The 24176-nt window shown below is 38.8% G+C and overlaps 2 protein-coding genes across 4 annotated transcripts; one reads left to right on the top strand and one right to left on the bottom strand.

Moving 5' to 3' along the window:
- Positions 1-1025: 1025 nt before the first annotated feature.
- On the bottom strand, positions 1026-19351 carry ZNF639 (zinc finger protein 639). 3 transcript variants are annotated; one of them, XM_087933502.1, is made up of 5 exons: positions 19221-19351; positions 7432-7509; positions 5743-5850; positions 3594-3725; positions 1026-2368 (listed from the first exon to the last, which is right to left on the bottom strand). In XM_087933502.1, exons 2-5 carry the CDS (start codon positions 7487-7489, stop codon positions 1218-1220), a joined length of 1449 nt encoding a protein of 482 aa, XP_087789628.1. In that variant the 5' UTR covers positions 7490-7509; positions 19221-19351; the 3' UTR covers positions 1026-1217. The 3 variants fall into 3 exon arrangements, with proteins under 3 accessions (XP_087789628.1, XP_087789629.1, XP_026561516.2); XM_087933503.1 differs by having other exon boundaries at positions 18968-19317; XM_026705731.2 differs by having other exon boundaries at positions 7432-7511; positions 19224-19310.
- A 3454-nt stretch (positions 19352-22805) lies between these two features.
- LOC113439715 (uncharacterized) lies at positions 22806-23960 on the top strand. Its single transcript, XM_087932063.1, has one exon. It carries the CDS (start codon positions 22806-22808, stop codon positions 23937-23939), a length of 1134 nt encoding a protein of 377 aa, XP_087788189.1. The 3' UTR covers positions 23940-23960.
- The last annotated feature ends 216 nt before the right edge of the window (positions 23961-24176 follow it).

The raw sequence follows: 24176 nt of genomic DNA, 5'->3' as shown, positions 1-24176 counted from the left end.
CAGCCATGGTACGACTGATCCAAATCCAAATATATACAGTATGTTGAAACCTAAAAATATTTAACTGCAAATCTACTTTATAGAAATTGGGCAGATAGGGGACTTTTGACTGAATAAAATCTCATTAACCATTGAACAAGAGAATTAACTCTCCACAGCTACTATATGTACCCTTGGCAATTGTTAGATGTTCCTTTCATTAGAATGAAGGATATTTTGGGGCCACAGTATTCAGAACTGCCAAAATAGCTCAGCATAAACAGGTTGTTAAAAATGGTTCACTCAGTAGCTAATATTAATGTCCTGATGCGTTACATAGCAATGTTTCATTCTTAAAAACTTTAAATTGCTTTAACAATAGGCTTGGAAATTAAAACATTGGATAAGAATACGTCTATCCTGGGGCATGCATCCCGTTTAACTAAGAGGAACCTGCTTCTGAACAGGTGTGTCTAGTAGTACTGTATTGTGCTACTGCTAGTATTTTAGGCTAATTGGTTCTCTTCTCTCAGGACTGATTTATACTGAATATGGGATATTTATAATAAAATTAATGGAAAAATGATACTGTGGGTACAAAACAATAATGAAAGAAATATACTTCTGTGTTTAAATCGAGGAGACAGAGTAATGAATCACGAAGTAAAAATGATATGATTTTTGGAACAGTATTTAAAATTCATTAGCTATATTGCTTATTTATTTGTTCATTCTCTTTTTATTTCCCTCATTTAGTCAAAGATGGGATTTCAAATACTATCATTAGACTGAAATACTTGCAAATCGAAAGAACTCTTAATGGCTAGATTTAAGGGAATATATGTAATTGGCTTTGTGTGTGAGAATGACATTCAAAGTCCAATGCTTCTATAAATAAAAGCAAATACTAGGAAATCTGTGAGGTAGAAAGTTCATCACACGCATGAAGTAAGCTCAGATGACAAACTCATGTCAAGGGTGAGGGCACATATCTAAATAAGTTCTGTTTTGATTTTTAAGTAGAACATGAACACAAATAATACACATTTGTCTGCATGGCTATGTTTATTTCTGTCATAGAATTTAATGCTATGCTTCCAGACAACTGTACATGTTATCTATTATGCATTAAAAGTTTGATGAAATACAGCATCCTGAGGCTCAGCTGCTTTTTATGCTGATGGAAACTCTGAAATGCTATTATTCTAGGACAGGTGAGCACATTCACACAACCACAATCAAGCAGTTTCGTGTATCTGAAGATGACTCAAAAGGTCTCTTTCATTACCAAACCTCATCAAACAATCGGTGCACTTGTGAGGCAGTTCGGCCGAATGCCTGAAGTCCAAGTGACTTCTGAGGTCTCCAATCTGTCCTGTCGAGTATTCGCAATATTGACACAAATAAATGCCTTCCGTCAGGTGACTGTTTAAGTGTTTGCAATATTCCAACATGCCTGAGAAGCCTTTCCCACAGTCATCACAAACATGAGGGAATATTTTGGTGTGCTCTATTGCCACATGGCGATTGACATTGGTGTGAAGCCTGCTGCGAAAGCCGCACACTTGACACACAAAGAAGTTCTTGCACTTGTCAAAGCTGATTTTGTTGACCAGGCTGTAATGGCCCTGGGGCTGCCTGCTGTTATAGCTGTCGCTCAGCTCTATCAGCCGGCCCGCATGCTCGTTCACCACATGGCTGTGCAAGTCCTCAGGGTCGCTCGTCTCGTGCTCACAGAACTGGCACAGATAGAGCTCATCACAGCTGTGTTCCTGGAAATGGAGGTATAACTCACTACTGGAAGAGAACTGAACATCGCATTGCTCACACCAGTAAAGATGGTCACTGAAATGCGTGTCTGCTATATGCTGGCTCAGGTTTTCAAACATCACAGTTTTGTAGTCACAATATTTGCAAACATAGGGGTCCTCCTCGTGGATTTTCAAGTGTTCAATGAGCACCTTTTTGGAAGAGAAATTCTCTTTGCACACGCGACAGATGTTGCCCTCAGGGCAGGTTTTATGCTTTAGAACCAGGTGCTGCTTCAGGTCAGAGAAATATTTGCTGTTAAATGTGCAGCGTTCGCATTTGTACAAACCGCTGCTGTTTGCTCGAAGCAGGGGCCATTTGGGCGGAATGGCGACATTCGAAGAAGGATTTTTGTCAAGCTCCTTGCAGCTTTCAGCCGGGATTTCCTCTGCCTCCTCTGCTTCAAGCTTCTCAGGGGAAACGGTCTGAGTTTCAATGTCGTGGACTTCTACAGCCTGGACTTCAGTAGTGGAGATCTCTACAGTTTGAATGTCCAAAGGTTTCTCTTCATCTGTTACACTGTCACTGAAGATGGGGGACTCGCACGAATCTTTAAAAATTCCATTGTTGTTGTTTTTATCTGCAAAAGGAGCCAAGACCAAACTTACAAAGAATGGACTCTATTATATTTTAATTTACTGAGTAATTTTTTTTTACCAAAACAACCACCACTACCAGGAGACAGATTTTAATTCTCTTCTTCAGAAAATGAAGAAAAAGTCCTCAATCCCACTAACAATAAGTGTCAGCTTTGGAAGCCATATTAGCACCAGAAGCTTCCACGCTGCCACATTCTTGTGCTTGGGAAATTGGGAGGGGGGATTTTGTAGAGTGTTTGTACTAAGACACAATAGCATTCTTCTTTACAATCAAGGTCATGTTATTCCTGCACCTGATGAGGAGGGGCTTAAGGGATGTGTCAAGTTGGAACGGATGGGGATTGGGCAATGGGATCAGGTGCAGGGGATGGATTTTGTGATTTTAATTACTGAAGAAAACCCCGGAACTCTTCAGATTTGGGTTTTCCCAGATGTGCCAGTATGACAACTCTAATAAAATGGATCTTTGAGAAAATGCCTATCTCTGAGTTTTGGTGTTGGAGTTTGTTTTCCTGGAACGCTGACAATAAGTAGTAAGAGGAACTGAATTCTATGTTAGAAAATAAAAGCCAACTTGCAATATCATTACTTTTGTTGGATCACTACCACTGCAATTCTTTGCATACCGTATTTTTCCAAAAATAAGACTGGGTTTTATATTAATTTTTGCTCCAAAAGATGAATTAGGGCTTATTTTCAGGGAAATACAGTATAAATGCATCCGTCTGGCTGACGATCTTAACTGGGACTTATTTTGGGGTACAGTTTACTTTACAAGCATCCTGAAAAATCATGCTAGAGCTTATTTTCCGCTTAGGTCTTATTTTGGGGGAAATACGAGACTTATTTTGTCAGTTCTGCTGAACTCCTCTGAACTACACATGCATAAATCTTAAAGAGCTGTATATTTTTATTCCACTCTTTCATTAAGAAGCTGAAGATAGCTTTCTTATATTCTAAATATTCTTATATACAACTCCCAGATGCTTTTGGAACATGAGCAGAGCAAAGGATTTTGACTTACAGTCCCAAACATCTCGAGGGCATGAGATTAGGACTTTTGCTCTAATGATTACAATGGATAGGCTCTTAGGCTACAAAACTTTTAAGGTTCAGAAAGGAGCTTTATTTTTTACCCTTTCTCATTTTGGCATTTTTAGGAATAGGGAGAGTAAACAGAAAGTGACACAATCATCTTTCCCTTACCTTTTTTCTTAGGGCCCATTAAATGTGTCCCTGGAACATCAGACTGGTTCCCACTCCTCTGAGATGTTCCAGCATACACATGGCTGCCATCCTCATCAGTATCTATACTAGGCGCTGTGTTATGAAATCTGCCTGAGAAGAAAAAATATCATTCTGTTTAATTTTAAACAATTTATAGAAACAGCCACTTAGCACATGACTGAGGGCATTCTGGTAGTAGCCTCCAAATTCAGTTCATAAGTTTTCAGTAGCTCATTAAACAGGCAAATCAGAGCTTGTTTCATACCTTGTTACAAGACTCATAAAAATTAATACGGCTTCCTCCTACTTGAGTACACTGTAGTAAAAATTTTTTAAAGCTAAAATTATTTATCTGTACAGACAGAATAACTACAGGCACTGAGAAAGTCTACTAAGTTATGCCTGCTTCTCATAAACATGTATGTTTTGTTTAAAATATTCCTTGCCCATATTTATTATCATTCATGGTATGTGATGATATAACATGACTAAATGTTTTAAAATATTACTGTTCCCATAAATATTTAAATTTCCATGCATATTTTAACATACCAATCTGAACGGATTATTTGAAATCACATAGAGGCAGAAGTTCTTTAAAAAATAGTAGTAATCCTGTCAAGAGTTTCTGAACTCATCTATATCAGTAATAGGTAGTTGCTTATAAACTGGATTTCCAGCTGTTGCCTTGTACAATGATGACACATCATGACAGCACAAGTAGCCTGAACTAACTCCAAGTTCCAAGTTTTAATTTCATTATATATAGCTCTCATTCACCAAGCAAACTTATTTCCATAAATCACTCTACATTTCATGCATTATTATAAATTTTAAACATAACTGCAGTACATTTTTCTTTTTCACTTGAATATAAAAAAATCTCTTCTGCACACATCCTATTCAACATAAAGCCACAATACAGCACCCACAATTCTGCAAATTGACATCTCTTATAATCTTTTGATAAAAAATTTGGGTGAACATTCCTAAGCATATAACAAACTAATATCCTGTAGATTTTGCATTTAATTTTTATCTTTTCCTTTGTACAAAATAATTGTCAAGCATAAATGCACACAAATATTAAATGAACAGCACAGACACATCAAAAACCATTTTTTTCCATGTATCTTTTAAATTTATTTCATCTTATCATTTTGAAAAAGGATTTAGGGAGAGTCTTTCTGTTTTGCTTTGTTGTTTTCTGTGCTGTATAATCCGATTTATTTTCTACAATTCCATTAAAGTCTCCCATCATAACTATATTAGCATAGTCCAATTCAATTATTTTCATATGCAATTTTCTATAAAATTCTTCTTGATTGTATTTCCCAAAAACTGGAAAAAAGAGAAAATACCATTACAGGAGGAAATCATTAAGAAAATATTGCAATGTGCTGAAATGAGTAGATTGACATTTGAAATCAGAGAACATGATGATAAACAATTTTATAAAATTTGGGATCTATTCTATCAATGGTTAGACAATAAAACATGGTAATGAAATAATATGTAGATTCTTAGAAAATAATAAATATATAAAGATGTATTCTTTTCTTATTATATCTATAAAATGATTGTAGGATAGATTTGAGATGATAATATGAACTATCATAAAACAAACTAAGTAAAATATGGATTTCATAAAACATGATTGAATAAAAGTATAGTCAAATGATTAACAATGATATTAATGTACTTAATATTTGATTGAAAATATGAGAATATATACAATGTAATTGTAATTGAAGACTACGAAATGGAAGCACAAAACAATTTGTAAACCAACCGACACACTGTATGTATATATATGGAAGATGGCTTGATGTTTTTATGTTTTGTCTGTCTATGTTTGTCTTAAAAAACCAATAAAAATTTATAAAAACAAACAAACATTTTTTTCATCCGGTTACACCATCCACTTCTGCAATTTTACTTTTTTTTAATATTCTCACAATATTTATGGTTATCTTTTTATAATTTTGGGGGGTTGGTTCCCTGTACATAGTCCACAAAATAGGATATTGTGTAGAATACCATTAAAATCTTTCAGAATATGTACAAGGAGAAAAACAATTTGCTGAAACACACCTGCGAATGAATTTAGAAAAAGGCAAATCTTTACCTCGGTTATCAGGAATTTTTGTGTCTAGTTGTTTCATGGAACAGACACTGTAACAATGGTCAGAAAATATGCCACTATTATCTATGTATTTTGGAATTCCTGAAGAATCTAAGATAGAAAAAAAGACAAAAGAATGAACTTAAATATCTGAAGGAAGATACTTCTTGACATCCATATCAATTTTCTTGCGGCTATTTGATGTTATACAGAATATAGTGCAATCCTTAATAAGTTTCTTTAAAAATAAGTGAGATTTATTCCCAGTTAAGTGTTACAGAACTGCAGACCAAGAAAAGAATATATAAATGCACAAAAATTAGACGGTGGTCTATAATTCTAATAAACCTCAACTAACATAAAACTAGTAGGTAGCCTATTACATATACGAGACATTCTTTGTCTTCTCTTGATCCCTTCTACCAAGTACCATTATATTTCTGGAAGAAACAGATAAGTAATAACAATACTTAGTATTGAAGCTGAATACAAAACAAAAATGGGATTTGTGCTCCTGTAAATAAAATTGTCTTTGAATCTACAATTCTATTTCTCATGCAGATCTAACTCTGAACTCTTTGTGTTTTACTTTTCCTTCCAGTTCTAAAATTCAACTTTTCTGACAGTAGATGATGTAGCTTATCGGAACAAAAACTTGAAAGTCTGAAAGGTTCTCTTTTCCTCTCCTTATACTCAAGATAATCAAGATGGGCCAATCTTGATTTTCTTTCTCGCCTCCTCCTGCCTTTCCTGACCGCAAAAATTCTTCAATGCTACCTGCCTGCTTCTCCCCAGAGCATATACAGACACCTTCCTGGGGTTTTTTTGTGCCTTTCTTTAACTAATTAGTTAATTAGTTAAAGAGAGTCGTCCTATCAGTCCTACCCACAAGTCTCAGATTCCTTGCATTTTCCTCTTCTTTTCCAGGTTCTCATCCCAACTTCAGTCTCTTGGTTTCCTCCTGTGTCAGATAATCACTACTATTTCTTTATCCATTCTTCTGCTACAGCCTCTAAATCCGATGACCCTTTATTACACAGTGGCTTGTCCTTGGATTCATTTTCTTTTGGGGGCTAATCTATGGCTGCTTTCGTCTTCATTTAAGCAAAGAAAGGTAACTGTTCTCTGAGGTCATTCCAAAGGACTCACAGGTAATTGCTTTAAATAAATAAGACAGGACCCAGAGGGCATAACTACTCTATCCATAAAGAATTCTGTCAGGAGTGAAAAGCTGTTTGCCAGAGTATGTTTTGAAATTTTTTTAATGATGGGAGAATTGGTGTTGTGTGGAAATATGTTAGACTATATGTGGTTGTGTGCTTTGTTTTTCCTTTTTCCAAATCTCAGTGTATAATAGGGAACATAAACCATAGGGATAGCAACTTACAAACAATGTGTATAGGAATTGGATTAAATTTAGGGACTGAGCTAGATGATCTCCAAGATACTTTCAACCTTTACATTCTAGGATACAGACATCAACATCTCTACTGCAACTAGTTACTTTGTCCTCTACTTATACAATGTAACAATGAATTATAGACAGTCTACACAGAACTTTAAGAATTCGGTTTTTTAGTTAACTAACCTCTTCTCAAAAATCTAGCTTCTGGTAAGTTTAAGAGACACATTTGGAAGAAAATGAAATTTACCGTAACTGAAATTGGGTAAATGTAGCTACATTTGATTTACCTGAGTAGCGTGAAGGATGCAGAGTCTTCCTTTTCCTTTTCTTTGGATGCTCATTCATTTTGCTTTGGTCTGAAATAACTGCAGGAAGCAAAATCAAACATTTGAGTTAATTCACTACTGGTCAATGTGCAGTTATAAAGAGTAAAGAGAAACTTAGATGGAATCCTCAAAAGAGAAACCCAAACCCCACTCCATTAACCAACACAATCAGTCTATCTGCCAAAACATTCACAAGATGACCGATCCCTGGATGTGTTTTTAAGAGAATGTCTAATAAATCTAGGCTACCAATTATTGAGCAGCAGCAGCGGCAACAGTAACAAAAATTACCTAGAACTGAGCTCGGTTTTCTTGGCAATGACATGGAGTAACTTACCACTGCTTTCTTTTGGATGAATTTCAGAAATTTCCCAATCTAGCTCCAGAATGCCGTGGAAGTCTTGTATTTAATTACAGGTAATCCTTGAGTTACGACAGTTCACCTAGTGACCGTTCAAAGTTACGTGTTTGCCCCTCAAGTATTTACAACACAGTCCTGAAATTACGAATGTTGCAGCACAGCAGTCATTCACCCTTACGAACTGCAGAGGCACTGCAACATTTACACTGTCTACCTCCCCAACATTCTGCCATGCCAGACTCACCATGCAAAGATCTGTCTCCTCTCTCGAGGTTTTTTTGAGAAATTACACTGCCTGAAAATGTCCCATTAGCTTGCAAACATTTTGAGTGGAAACTGTAAGCTTCTGGGCACCATGATCTCACAGGACTTCAGGCCGCGAGATCACGGCCCGCAGAAGCTTTCTGTCTCCGCGCAAAATGTTTGCAAGCCGCTGGGACGCTTTGAGGCAGCGCGATTCCACTCCCTCAAAATGTCCCATTGGCTTGCAAATGATTTGCACGGAGACTGGAAGCTTCTGGGGGCGCTGTGATCTTGTGCGACAGAGAGGCTGGAGACGGCAACTCGCCAGATCTTCACAAGGAAAGTGACCCAGTGTGGCAGGATGGGGTGTGGGGAAGCACATGCATGAGGCATCTCAGTAGGTCGGGGGAGGCCTTGGGGTGATCTGAAGCAGGTGGCCTATTCCATCACTAGGCCCCTCCCATGGCCTTCCCCACCGAGATACCTCACACGCACTTAACCATTAGTGAACGCGTGGGCAAAAGCAGGTAGGTTTCATATTCATTTTCCATGATTCACTCCAATGAATCCTCTGCTAATGAATGTAATTAGCAGGCTTCATTACCTTCATAACTCGAGGACTGTACCAAGTACACCTTACCTTGTTTGGTTTCTGAGCTGAGGCAGAATAGCTTAGTCCTAAGTTGGGCTGCTGAATTGGGGCATCCACAAGGGAGGGCGTGTGTGTATGCATGTACGTACGTACGTATATCCTCTGTGGCCAAGTGACCACAGTTCAGATGCTTGGCAATCAAGCTGCATTTATGACTGTTTTCAACATCCTGCAGTCATATGAATGCGCTTTGCAATGGTTTGGATTGCAGCATTTAACGACAGTGGATCAATGGTGATTCACTCAATAACAGCCACAAAAAGGGTTATAGAGTTGAGTTGGTCATGCGACAGACCCATTTTAATGGGCAGGCTCCATTACGATCATAACTCGAGGGCTACCAGTAAAGAGCTAAGGGGGCTTTGATCACATGGTTGTGGCCACCTTTTTCTGGCAACCCCTTGTTGCCAAAATAGATACTCAAACACATATTTAAATTTTAACATGCCAATTTAGATACGAGAATGTTCTCTGTACTTTGCTTCCTTGTCTGTCACAGCAGCCACTGTATAATTATTTTACTGATGAAAGATATTATCACTTAAGATTGGCTGTCTTATTTAATAAATGATTATACAGGTTTTTTTTAGGATATGAATTTTGTGTTATTAAATCTAGGTGCTCAATTGAGGCAGTAGAAATATCATTCAATAATTTCTCAAATAAAAGAAGTTCACAAATGCATTTCAATTTAGTGTTACCACACAGCCACGGGTACCTCAGGTCAGAAATGTTCTTGCTAATTAAAATATCCGTTAAAGATTTCATAACAAAATAGCCTTTCTTTCTCTTTAGCTAAGGTAAATCCAAAAGTATAATGAAAAAGATATGATAGTATTTGCTCAGGATGATTCTTCTCTGTCAGTTTCAATGCATAATTCATAAATGCAGTTCTGATATGGCCAAAACCAGCTAGACAGTTCTCAATTCTCACCAGGCAATTTATTTTAATATTGCGTATTACTTATAAAATAAATTGTTCTTGATTCGATATCAGTTTTAAACAAAGGCTGCCCCCTTCCAGTGCAAATCTGGTAAATTCAGTAAACCTGCTGAGAATGTTCGGACATTCAAAGTCATTTCTATAGGACTCTGATACTTGGAGATCTCTAAACAAAATGACAGATAACCTGTTTAAATGTGGCCTGAGGCTGCATATGTGGCTTAGAAAACTACAGCCTAAAGCATGCACCTGGCAAAAAGCAGGATCAGAAACAAATGATCCATTATTCTCAGGTAAGCTACTGAAAGGCACTATTTAAGAGATTTGAGTGAAAAAGGATTATGAAGTTATTTCTCTGTATTTTTTTTTTTAAAAACCATGTAGTGTCCCTCTATCCATACTTCAAAATGATAAATGAAAGAGAACACTGAATTATGCTAAAAAATTTCCCAAAATGAATAGAAGTACACTTGTGATAATATTTTATCTACAAGTGGAATTTAAAACGCAGCAGGAACTGATCTACTGATCTACTGATCAGTCTTGGTTCTTTATTGTGGAAGAAACTCTTTTCTTTTCTTTTTCTTTTTTTAAATATATTTTTATTTTTTTTTTACATCGTAAAACATCATGGTATCAACAACGTTCTTGGCATCTATACAAGATTTTGAGTTAAATATCATAATACATTATATTGCATTTATCTACTATTAAATAATATCTTTAGCAATAATTACTATTCTTATAACTTTATATAGTGTACAAAAATTTTATTTTACTTTCTTAAGGGTTGTTTCAATTAACATTTTTGTCTCACTTCTTGGTTCTGTTTGTTAGCCATTTATACCAATTGTTCCAAATTGTAAAGAATTCAGAGTCGTCTTTTTCTTTCAATTTCATTGTTAGCATAGTCATCTCAGCACTTTCTGTTACTTTGTGTATTATTAGTTCTTCATTGGGGGTATTTGGTGTTTTCCATACCTGCGCAAAGGCTATTCTGGCGGCTGTTATAATATGTAACACTAGGTATTTTACTTCTTTTGGTACTCTTTCTTTAATGATCCCTAATAGGAAGGATTCCAGTCTGAGCTCAATCTGATAGCCAGTGATCTCTTTTAACCAATTTTTAATTTGAATCCAGTATGTCCTGGCCTCGGGGCACATCTACCACATGTGATAAAATGTACCATCAACTTTTTTGCACCTCCAACATTTAGGACTCATATTGGAGTAGATTTTTGCCAATCTTGTTGGGGCTAAATACCATCTATAAAACTTTTTTTATATGTTTCTTTGTATGCTGCAGATACCGTTAATTTATAATTTATATTCCATATTTTTTCCCATTCCTCTAATTCTATAGTGTATCCAAAATTCTATGCCCATGCAATCATTGTACTTTTGACTATTTCCTTTTCCATTTTAAAATCTAATAAATATTTATATATTTTAGTTATAAGTTTTTGTTCTGGTCCCATTATCTAGTTGGTTCTGCCCTTTGTCAAATCCAAAATGTTTTGAGTCTTTTTTATATTTATTTTGAATTTGCAAATATGGCCACCAATCGATTATAATTCCATTTTCCTTCAGTTCTTGAAGAACTAATAGTTCTTCATAGCTTACCATTTTCCGTAGGTCTAATCTATTTGTATTATGGCTTCCATAGTTGACAGCCATCGTGGGATTTCTGTATAGTGTTTACCTTTGATTTTTTTCCCCAAATTGTAATCAATGAGTCTCTTATTAGGTGTTGATTGAAATAGGTATGTATATTACTTTTATTTTCCCACAAAAATGCATACCAACCTATCAAGAGGTCATGTCCTTTTATGTTAAAGATTCTCTTGTCTCTTAATTTAATCCAATCCTTAATCCAACTCAACACCGCTGCCTGGTAATAAAGCTCCCATTCTGGTAGTCTGGGACCGCCTCTGCTCCTATTATCTTGTAATAGTTTCATTTTAATACGTGGCCGCTTGCCCAACCAGACAAACTTGGATGTCATTTTATTTAGTTCTATAAAAAAATATTTCCCTAATTTAATTGGAATCATTTGGAATAGATATATTAGTTTTGGCAAGGTATTCATTTTCAACGTTGCTATTCTTCCTGATATAGAAAATAGGGAAGAAACTCCTTTTTCAGAGGCTTTAGATCATTGACAAGCTTTGACAGCTGAAATTTGTCATTATCACCAATGCAACTCCCTGTTCTGAGGACTGAACAACAAAGCTTTCATTGTGATGCAAAGTTAAGCTCTGCAGCTTAGGGGCCAGTGGTAATAAAAGGTCAGCCTTTTCTTGAAATTGGAAGGAGTGTATTCATTACAGCTTTGTTAACTTCTATGGAGGTTTACCAAAATGTAAGCATCTTCTCTAACAATTATACAAGTTTGGTTTCACTGGTTTCTGAATAACTCTTCAATGTTCAAGAATAATATTGTAGGCCGAAAGAAATGACTAGAAAGAAAATTTGTCTGAGCAATTTCCACTAACTATAATGAATCCTTGTAATATGAATTTTCAAAGAATTAAAATACAAAATATGCAAAAGAAAAAAATTAAAAACAAAACAAAACTAGACAAGAACATTAAAATATGAATTAAAAAGGACAAAAAACACATATTATCCACTCAAGTTGCACACTGACAAATCTATTAGCTCTCCCTTGCAAAGCAGGTCCAAAATTTATAAATTTCTACATCTCTTTGCAAGCTTAACTGACCTGTCATGTATATGAAAAACAATAGCAAAGTTAAAGTTCAAGGCTCTCTGTTAACAGCCTACCATTGCAATTTACTTAAAGTCTACAACAGTTTCTTATCTATCACAAATCACCCCAGTCATTATTGCTAATCTGTCCCAGATCAAAAATCCTTGTTTGGCTCTTAATAATGAAATGCTTCCTTATGTTTTTAATTGGGAACTTTCCCAACAGCAGCATCTCATTTCCATAGTTCATAAGTCTCTGTTGTAGGTAAATATCTTTGCAATATCCATGTTTGAAAAATTCTCCTTAAAAACACGTTCCTCCTGCCAAGGAAGTCCAGTCCATTGTTCATCAATTCTATCATCTCAGAATTTCTTGTATTCATATTCCTTCCAATCTCTTCTGGCACATCTATATTTTCACATCTGACACCAAAAGATCAGATTCCAGTTCATCAAGTTGCAAATCAAATCACATTGTAATTCCCTGTTTTGGGATATGGTCTTGACTGTGGTTCACAGCCATTGTTGACCCAGCAAATTTTTTGCTTATATTCTCAAATAAAACAGTTGGAGATCATTCTTTTTTCAAATGCTTCTCAGAAAATTATATCACCTTTTAGAGACATTTGAGAAACGCACTGTTCTTTCCAAGGACATGAGAAACAGATAAGTTGTAAACCAGCATCCACAAAGAAAAGTTGATACTATTTTTTCCCCCAGAATCAAAAATGACTTAAAAAGGGGGCATTTTCCCATCAAAAGTTGAAAAACAAATATCAGAGCCTTCTTATTAAAGAGCTAGAAAGAGCAAAATTTGTAATATAATCCTGTATAAATGTAACATTTATCGGATGATTTTCACAGCCAGAAAATATACTTTCATTGCAGATCTCCTTATGGCTAAAATGAAAGTTGTTTGGAATTTAATAGTAAACAGTGAAAGAACAGGAAAAAAGTTGCAGAAATCCAGCAAAGGATTATAAAATAGGTCAGCAGTCAACTAGTTGTAAATCAAAAGGTAGTAAAAGCTTCAAAAAGTGTCATTAAATCCCAGGCAATCTTAAAAACAAACAGCTGAGAGAAAAGATGGTAACAGACTCAACCTTCTGATTGCTCCTCACCAAAAACTGCAGTCTTCAAGATCTCCTCTTTTCCATATATGAATGATTGTCCGAAGGTCATGTTGGATCTTTCCTAGTCTCCCCTTCCAAAAAACAGGGAGCAGAGCCACCAAATAACCAACTTTGGCAGCAAAATCAGCTGTTCATCGGTAGCAGAAAAAAAGTCACCCGCTGTTCAGCACACTGCCTTGGGGGAACTCCACTAAATTCTGATTATTAGAAAAAGAAATACCACCAAAGGATTGAGAACTATAAATTGTACAAAAATAAAAATAAGGATGTTATTTAACTCCCACTGGAATATATTATGCAACTCCAATATTTGTATGAACATGGACAAATAATTCTTTTAATAGAAGAGAATATTTGTAGCTCAGGGTTTGAACTGTGGAGTCCTTGGTTGTTTCTGAGCTTGGTTGGTTGGTTGCATGTTTCATTACCAACTAGGTAACATCATCACTGCTAGTGAGTGTGAGATTTTCTGCCTGTTTATATTATAGTTGCTTGTTCTGCCAGTCTTGGTGGTGTTGTGATTTTCTCCTTGGTATTCCTTGATTTAGGGTATTGTTTTTTTCCTTGATTGTCTGGTGTTAATCAGACAAACAATCCATTTTAATTTTCTGTTTGGAAATTGTATGTAGTTTGCAGAGATGGACAAAGACTTCATAAACAGGAACCCCCATGTGGAATCAAACAGAAATCTCAAAATAAATAGATCAAGGCCAGGGGTGAGATTCAAATTTTTTAACAACCGGTTCTGTGGGTGTGGCTTAGTTGGTGGGTGTGGCTTGGTGGTCATGTGACTGGGTGGAAATAACTTGGTGGTCATGTTATTGGTTGGGTGTGGCCAACTCAATATTACTCACATTGAGGCATGCATCTCCTCACCTGGCCTCTCATGACTGTGGGGATGCTGCAACAGTAATAAATGTGAAAAATAGTCATAAGTCCCTTTTTTTAGTGCCACTGTAACTGAATGGTCACTGAATGGTCACTCCACACAAGCAAAGTACCAGCAAAAGAGGGGGGGGGGGGGAAACTCCAGAGAAGTTCCAGAGAGAGGAAGTCTAGTCCTGCCAAGAATGTAATAAGGGTTAACGGAGAGGCAGTTTCTGTAAGCAACACTAGAATGTTTCCTTCCTGCCTTCCTTACAGGATTAGGCCAGTAATTTCTTCTAACAAACGGTTCTCCAATCTGCTTAGAATGTTAACAACTGGTTCTAGCGAATAGGTGTGAACTGGTAGAATCCCACCCCTGATCAAAGCTTACAGTAGTGTTTATTAAACCAGGAATCCCCAACCCCAGTCTGTGGATTGGTCCTCAGCATGCCAGAAACCAGGTCGTGCAAACAAGTGAAGCCCCATCTGCAGGATGCACAAAGCACACAAAACCACACCCCCTCTGGTCTGCAGAAAAATTTCTCTCCATAAAACTGGTCCCTGATGCCCAAAAGGTCGGGGGCTGCTGTTATTAAACAATAAGTATTAGTAGCACTCACTCCAAAGAATATTGAGAGAAATCCCACCCACTCATATTTATACATCTCAGAAAGATGGGAGACTAATGCATAAACAATACATTATGTAAGCATACATGTTCATAGGTATTGGATCTATGCTACTACAAGTAATGGACCTCAGGCCACTCTGCCCTGTTTTCCTTTAGAAATTAAAAAGAGAGAAAATAAACCAATAAAATAGGGATGGAAACATCTTCCATAAATAAAGAGGAGAGGGCAATTTGGGAATGTCAGATACCAAAAAAAGGACATTTCCCATTATAAATCAAGGGATTCTTTTAGTAATTTATCAAACTGTAGCCTTATATATCAATATCATTTAATCAATTCTTCTCATCTAAGAATTGATTTTCCCACACTCAACATGGTGTTCACAGATTTGCACATTCAAACTAATTTGGCTTTTTGATTTGTGACTGGCATGCTATTATGGCAGTTATTTTGTAGTTGGACAACATGTCCCTCCAACATAAACATAAAGAGGTATCTATCATTAAATTCATGGTTGAAATTTACAAATATATCTATGTACCATATATGTGTGAACATAATGTATTTCCTTAAGAAACTGGATTATTTTAAGAAATCTTAAAGGGCTCCTAATTCCTGGTTCACAAAATAGAAATGTTTCCAAGGCACTGAAATGTCTTGAAGGACATTCACTAAAAACAACACCCTGAACTGTTCAGGATGCAAGGCAATCTTCAAAAAGATCAAGGATAATCTATGCACAGGCAGATGTTTTTCAAAGGGAGAATTATGCTTGGTTAAGCACCTGTTAAGCCTTTCATAAGAGCGATGAGAATGGTCAATGACAAAAGTCCTTGACGTTTCTATCTTGCCCTGCCTTTAAGTCACTAGGTGGCAAACCTTTTATTGGTGTAATAGATCTGTGTACAATGAAACTAGCAGAGGAGTTAAATAGGTTAAGAAGGGATTGGTTCCCTTATGAAACTTTGAACTACATTCTATTATGTAGCTGGGGTTCAGAGAAGCTGTAGTCATAATGCCCTCAAGCTATTTAAGGATGTGTTAAGTATTCAAGATGCGGTAAAAAAAGTAACATCTATAAAGAACCTGAACATTCTAAAATCTACATACTGCTAAATCTCTTGTGGCTGTTTCATCCTTTGTAACCTTCAATTGAGCAAAATGATGCACTATAGGGCATCAATTTTTGAATCACAAACCTCAAATGGGCTAAGAATGCATCCAAAATCCAGGAACCAGGACTGCTCTGGGAATGAAATTTGGCAAGGCTGTAGCCACTTCAGGACTGCCAAGCCCATCTGCAGTCATGTGATGGACATTTTCAATTCTTCCTGCCAGCTTTCCTTAAGGTAAGTCAACTGGGAATCTAGCAGGAAGTTGGAAGTTGCCTGCACTCCCACTGCATTTTTGTCTACCTAAGGGTATTTTGTTTCTCTGTTTGGATGAAGAAATATCTTTGAAACAATGATCCAAGGGGTCAAGATTATCTTGACTATATCAATGGTAAATATTACAATGAGAAAAAGCACTTGGGAACGGGAAGAAGCATGGCTGTTCACGCTTTTCTCACTTTCAGATATTGCCTACAAAGTTTCCTATTTATCTTAACTGCACTGCTCAAGTTTTTAAACCTTGGATGCTGATCTCCTCAATAACAGAGAGAACTCTTGCACAGGAAGAGAACACAGACATACAAGTCAAGTCTGTATCTCTGCTTCCAAATGAATAACCGTCGGCTGAGTTCAGAGATTTCTGTGTTTGCCAAAGGCAATTTCCACCACGGCAATATCTCAGAAATCCCTGGTCTGTCAAATTTCACTAACTTGGGTGGATGGGTTGGATGAGGCCATGTAAATCAACTGGAAGTCAGACAGGAAACCTGAATCTAAAAATACCCCAAAGTCATATTGAGTGAAATCTGTTTCTTTTTCTTTTATGCCAACAGAAGAGAAAGAATGTATGTGCGTGTGTGTGTAGATCTGTAAATGACACAGGAATAGTGTATAAAAGTGGTGCAGATGAGCTGCCCTTTATATAAAACATGAAGAAAAAACATAACAATAAATGATCTTCAAGAGGTGGATTGAATTTTGGTTTGTTTCCATCTAGTGCAGGGGTGTCAAACTCAAGGCGTCATGTTGTCATCACGTGAGGTATCACAATTTTCTCCCTTTTGCTAAACTGGGGGTGCGTGTGGCCTGTGCATGACACATCTGTCCCGTGGGCCGCGAGTTTGACACTCGTGAACTAGCGGGACCCAGGAAGCATGCCTTTTCCATAGCAGACCTGCTGTGGAACACCCTTCCCCCTTGAGAACTAGCAAGCTTTTACCCCAAATGCATACATACCTATGTAACTCTGGGATTCCATAGCTCAGGCATTTCCAATTCATGGCCCATGGGCTGGATGTGGCCCTAGACAGCTAGAAATGTGGCCCCACAATCTTGTAAATTTTGAACATTATATAGTAATGTACATTAACTACGTGATATATTTTATGTGTCCCAAGAAAATTCTTCTTTACTCAATATGGCCTAGGCAAGGTGAAAGGTTGGGCACCCATGGCATACCGTAGATGAATGTGATGTACATGATGGATTGGATGCTTGGTTTTTCTTGATATACTTCTTGGTATTTCATTGTTTTTATCACTGTAGTTAGCTACCCCGGGTTGTGGTACTGTACTACAAGATGGGCCATCATATAAATATTTTAAGTTAAATAAACAGCCATAAATAAAGATAGTGTGCTTTGATCCATAACCCAACCTTCTCTGTAAAAAATTCTCAGGTAGAAGAATGGAGTTATTTTAGAATAGAGAAAGAACGCTATCTTTCCTATTTATATCGGATATACACGCTGACTGGATTCACACCATGTGCTTACATTTTTCTGGGTACCCATATTACATAGAATCATAAACTAATGAAAGAGGCCTTGGCTTGCATGTCACATTAAAGCAATACTCTCTCCACCCTGCAATAAAACTTAAGTTTTGCTTGCTATTCACATGCAACCACTGTCTTTAGCTGATTTATGGACCGCAGAAAAAAATAGCCATGCAGAATCTGGGGAGGAAGGTGGCGTTCTAAGTGGGGAATATTTCTTCAAATAAAACCCTTAGATCAAGGAAAAACAAAACGTCCCATTCTGCCATTGTATGCTTTACTAGTTTCTCATTTAAAAAGACTGAATGTGTTTTACAAAGATGGCTTCTTCGAATAAGGAAAGTTTGAACTGGCACCAGGCATTTTTACAACACCAAAGGGCTCCCCATCACCTCCCTCTGGTGAGGTATACCCTATTTACACAAGGCAGAGAGAAAGGGGCTCCCATTTTTGCAGACTTAGTTCAAAGACAAGAGAAATCCCAGGGATCTAACTAACAATCCTCAGAAATCTCCTTTCAGGAACATTTTCGTATTGGGAGAAACACAAAAAGCAGTTGACCCCCTCCCGTTTTAATTTTCATTTTTTTTTAAAAAAAAAACCATTTTAAGGTTTTTAAAAACCATTTTAAGGTTTAGGTTACTATTAAAAAATAAATAAATAACCGGCAGAAACGGTAGGGATAAGTCCCAACCGTTGCAGAGATGATGCAAAGATCCTACATCATATTCTTATAGGAAGGATGAATTAACACCCCCACCTTTTTTTAAAAAAAAAAATCTCCTGCAAATCCAGCCTCCTCCCATCAATTCAGACCCCCTCCCCCCCCAAAAAAAACCCCACCCCTCAATCTAGTTTCAGCTCGGATTGCACAGTCTTTCGGACCTGATATATCCTTTATGGGGAACGAGAATGGACTCTCACGATGGGAAGCCGAGGCGACCCAATGCCTAGCGGGCGGGAAGAAGGAAAAGAAGAGGCTTCCCCCCCATGAAACCACCCTGCGTTACTCCCGGGTAGAAAGGAAAAAAGGCGGCGCAACGGTTCGCGCGAGTTGCCGTTTAACCTTGGGAGAGCGGGGAACAATCGCCAACGATCACGACCGGAGAGGGTTGGCCGCCCTTTCTGCGGAGCCCGAGGAAACGTGTCCCCCCCGCCCCCGCACCTCCACCGCCGGGAAAGCAGCGGTCGGGCTTTCTGCAAAGATGAGTCGGCGTGCCGAGCTCCTAGGAAAGTGGGGAAGGGAAACGACCTCCGCCGGCCCGGCCTTGAGGCGGCCCCTCGGCGCACGCGAGCGGGAGAGGCGCCTCCAGACTCACCCCCAAAGAGAAGGCCGCAAGCGTTCGCCTTCACGCGCCGCCGCCGGAACACGGGAGAACCGGCGGGGAGCGCGCGAGGAGCTGGCGAGCGCGAGGGACGGCTGGCCCCGCCTCGCCCCGTTGGGAAAGGCGGGCGCGCGCCAACACGCAGGCGCGCTTGCCTTTCCTCGCTTTTCGAGAGGTCTCCTCGACCTGGCACAGGCGCGAGATGAACACAATAGCAAGAGTTGGAGGGGACCTTGTTGTAGGTCATCTAGTCCAACGCCGCCCCCCCCAAGCAGGAGACCCTACATCATTTCTGACTAACGGCAGTCCAGTCTCTTCTTGAAAGCTTCCAGGGATGAAGCTCCCACAATTTCTGAAGGCAAAGCTGTTCTGTTGGTTGATTGTTCTCACTGTCAGAAAATTCCTCCTTATTTCCAGGTTGAATCTCTCCTTGTTCAGTTTCCATCCATTGTTCCTTGTCTGGCCTTCGGGTGCTTTGGAAAATAGCTTGACCCCCCTTCTCTCTGTGTCAGCCCCTCAAATATTGGAATATCGCTATCATGTCTTCGCTGGTCCTTCTCTTCACTACACCAGCCATGCCCACAGTTCCTGCAACCATTCATGTTTTAGTCTCCACCCTCTAATCATTGTTTTTGCTTTTCTTCGCGCTCTTTCTAGAGTCTCAACATCTTTTAAGTGTGATGACCAAAACAGGATGCAGTATTATAGGTGTAGTCTTACTAGTAGAGACTGCCAAGTTTCTCGGTTGTATTATATCTCAAGACTTTAAAATGGACACCTAAGATCAAATACGTCAACAAAAAAGCACAACAAAGAATGTTTTTCTGTGCCAACTCAGAGAGCTCAGGCTGCTCAAGGACCTGCTGATACAGTTCTACAGAAGAATTATTGAGTTTTAGTTTGGTTACCCCCAACTTTAATGATACCAATGTGTTCTATGTGAGGCTACTCTTGGAAGGCTTCTAGAAGTTGCAGTTGGTGTAAAATACGACAACCAAGCTATCTTCTTTTTTTGACGTAAATATTGGTTTAACAAATGAAAATGTGATTCACACAGTGTAGCTACTGTTACAAAGCCTCCAACAGACCCTCCCCTTATAATTGTACAATAGAATAGAATAGAATATGGAAGGGACCTTGGAGGTCTTCTAGTCCAGCCCCCTGCTCAAGCAGGAGAACCTGTACCACCTCAGACAAGCGACTGTCCAGTCTCTTCTTAAAAACCTCCAGTGATGGAGTGCCTATGATTTCTGAAGAAAAGCTGTTCCAGTGATTAATTGTCCTCACTGTTAGGAAGTTTCTCCTTAATTCCAGGTTGCCTCTCTCTTCACTGAGTTTCCGACCATTATTTCTTGTCCTGCCGCCTGGTGCTTTGGAGAATAATTTGACCCCCTCTTCTTTGTGGCAGCCTCTCAAATAATGCTATCATGTCACCCCTAATTCTTCTTTTATCTAGTCTAGCCAGACCCAAAACCCACAGCTGTTCTTCATATGGTTTAGTCTCCAGGCCTTTGATCATCTTAGTTGCTCTTCTCTAAACTTTTCCTAAGGTTTCAACACCTTTTAAGTAGTATGGTGACCAAACTTGGTTGCAGTATTCCAGGTGTGGTGTTAGGTTTTGTCTTTAATAAAATGGTAAAATATGGGGTAGGTGATATTAGTGTTTGATGGATTTATAGTTGGATGAATTACTGGAACAGTGCTGGTTAATGGTTCAGCTTTTGCTGAGAGAAAAGTGTTGAGTGGATTGAATATCAGGATTGCAGATGACACAAAGGTGGGAAGGTAGCTTTAGAAGACTTCAACAAACCTATAGAGGCTTCATCTGGTGTTGAAATGAATACAATAGAATCTGCATCTGGGAAGGAAAAATGAAAGGACTACAAGATTCTTGTATTGAAAGATTTCTATAGATTGCCAGTTGTTTTCAAGGTGATATTATTAATCTTTAAAAACCCCAATGCTTCTGGTGTGACTAAGGAAAAGCCTCTCATTATAAAATTATCTTGTCAAGTAGAAGAAACTTACATATCTGGGAACTGGGCCAAGGCTTTCTCCTATGTCATTTTCAGCTTATAGAATGCTTTTAAACATTTTGTTAGAGGCCTTTGAGTATTTGTTTGGTAGAAAAGTGGAGTTTAAATTCAGTATGTTAAATTGTTCAATGAATATTGTTAGTCAGACCAAGACGTAGCACAATGTGTAAACCTCATTCATAGAAGTAGTGAAAATTCTTTGTATTCTCTCCTACCCATAAACTCTATATTAAAAACAAGTATTTGAAAATTTCAAAAAAGCTACATCATTTCACTTAAATTTTGGAGGGGGTGGGATTGCAGTCCCGTAACTCTCCCCACTTTTTTTTTTTTTTTTTGCATTTAGGATATTTTTCTGTATCCTATTTCACCTATAGGCTGAAATGGAAACCAGCCCTACCAGTTCAATATGATATCAGTTCTGTTGCTCTCCTCATTTTACTCAGCCTTTTTTGTAATATCCAAAACCATTTTTTTTTTTGTTAAATGAATGGCAGATCACAGAGGATGATGCCACTACATTCCCAAGAGATATCAATGCGCCCCTGGACACGTCATCTGGCACTTTCTGGGATTTCTACTTTACTTGGCTTCTTTATTTCTAAGAATATTTCTGAAGCTCTCATAGCATAGCATAGGCAGAATCATTTGAAAGTTAAACTTGGCATATAGCTACAGTCCTTTTTTTTTTTCATGTGGTGACAGTGGGGAAATGTCCATACTTGCTAGGATTCTACATGGGAGAAGACAGAATCTTTCAGAATGTTGAGAATTGTAGAAAACGGCCTAATCCATATTATTTGATGGCTGCATTCCAATGGTGTTATTCAATTTTTTTTACTACCAGTTCTTTGGGTGTGGCTTGGAGGGCGTAGTGTGGCTTTGTGGGCGTGGCTTGGTAGACGTGGCGGGGGAAGGATACTGTAAAATCCCCATTCCCTCCCCACCCCACTAACCTGCTTTCCAGCTCCGTTCTCCTGTGCAAGGCAACAAAAGAAGACCCAGCCGATCAGCTGGGATTCCGATCAGCTGGGACTCGGGAGGCAGAGAATAGATGAGGGTGGGGCAAACCAGAAGTGGTATTTACCGGTTCTTCGAACTACTCACAATTTCTGCTACCGGTTCTCTGAACTGCTCACAATTTCTGCTACCGGTTCTCCAGAACCTGTCAGAACTGGCCGAATACCACCTCTGCTGCTTCCCCATGACAGATCAATCCAGAAACAATCCACTCCATTAGCCTCATATCTGTACTTTGCTCCAGTTGGCCTTTGCTTTAAAATAACACATGTTGATAAATGCAGCATGAAAAGCTCTGGTGGACTTATTCCCCCCTTTATTATATTAAAAAATAATTAGTTTGCTGTTTGAAAAGGGCAACATAAGTTTCACAAGATGAAGCCGGTCAAAGTCAGCATCCAATGAATGAGTGGGTCAGCACTTATTGTGACACAAGGCAGCCAGTGGGTCTAGGCAACAAGGAGTCAGTCAGACCTGGGAGGGTCTGGAGAAATGATCAGGGGGAGGAAGGAAGCTAAGGGTTATGGAGCAGGGAGAAGAAATCCAAGTGGTTTTAGACCAAGAGACAAACGCTGCCGTGAAGAGTTGGGGGCTGAATGAAAGAGTTCAGGAGCAGATTACAGAACTGGAGATAAGCAACCAGGAGAATACTCCAGAGCAAGAAGAAGGAATTTCTGAAGATAGCACAGAGCTGAATGGAGACATCCTAGAGGAGAATGGAAGGGACTGTGAGTTTGTGGCTGGAGCTCGCCCAAAGATCAAAGAGCAACTTCAAGGAGGACAGGAAGAATATTCAGAACCACCTGATGAAATCCTAATGAGGAACAAAGAATCGATTGGGGCAGGCCAAGATTTGTTCAAAGAGTTTTCAGTAGGAACTCACAAGAAGATCTTGAGGCAGGCTGGGAGATCCTGGGGAGAAGTCACAGAGAGAGTGGGAACAGGACAGAGCCGGACGGCAGAAGAAGACCACCAAGGCCAAGAGGCCGGCCTAAAGCTAGTCAGAGACCTGCTGGCAGTTGTCACCAGGTCTGACCTTCCACTCGAGGAAAAGTTGGAGTTGGAATTTGTGACCCTTCAGTTTATGATGGGAGGCAACGTGCATTTGCTTGGGGAATTGCAAAGCCAGGCCGTGGTGGAAAACTTCCGACAGGAAGTGTTTGCAAAATTTCCTATACCAGCTTTCAATGTGACCAGCTCCGTAATCTGTTGCGATCAAACGGTCAGCCAGTGGCCTGAAAGGTCTCAGCTCCTGAATGAAAATGGCTGTTCCAGACAACAAGAAAGAATCTACTCCCAGCTCATCTTCTTCCTGTGCAGAGCTCCTTTCCTTAAATCTTGGGACCAACTGGATCGACTGGCTGAAATGCTACACAAGCTGAAGAACTGCATCTATTACAACCCCGTGGCCTTAGTGGGAGTCATTGTGCAGGTGGACCCAGACCCAGGATTGGATGCAGAGCAGGAGGCCCGGGCACGGCGCTGGCTGAGATGCTTGCTTGATGGGTTCTTTTGCTGTGATTTGTTGTTAGACCATGATGGGACAGAACCAGAAGTTCAAGTCCAGGTAGCAGTCTATCAGTCAGGCCAACCCGAAAGAGCTTTAGAAGTCAAGAGAGCAGCTTGTCAAGCAATTCGAGCAGCCCTGAAGTTCTGAATGGGCACTACTGATGACCACTCTGATCACATGAGGTAAGCTCCAAGGCCTGGAATAACAGAGGGCCTTTGGGTCTCACATTATACTGAGCTAAAGTTTGCTTGAACAATGGTTGGTTGAGGGCTCCAGTTTTACTGGCAGAGGGCTAGCAAAACAAACAAAGAACAAAACAAAATGAATAAATGTTTCCCCTTTTGCATTTGAGCATGCAAGAAGGGACAGGAAAGGAGAAAGGGA

This window comes from Pseudonaja textilis, chromosome 4 (assembly GCF_049901715.1).
Source record: "Pseudonaja textilis isolate UNSWEBS1 chromosome 4, rPseTex1.2, whole genome shotgun sequence".
NCBI classification, from domain to species: domain Eukaryota; kingdom Metazoa; phylum Chordata; class Lepidosauria; order Squamata; family Elapidae; genus Pseudonaja; species Pseudonaja textilis.
This window is presented reverse-complemented; position numbering and strand designations above follow the sequence as displayed.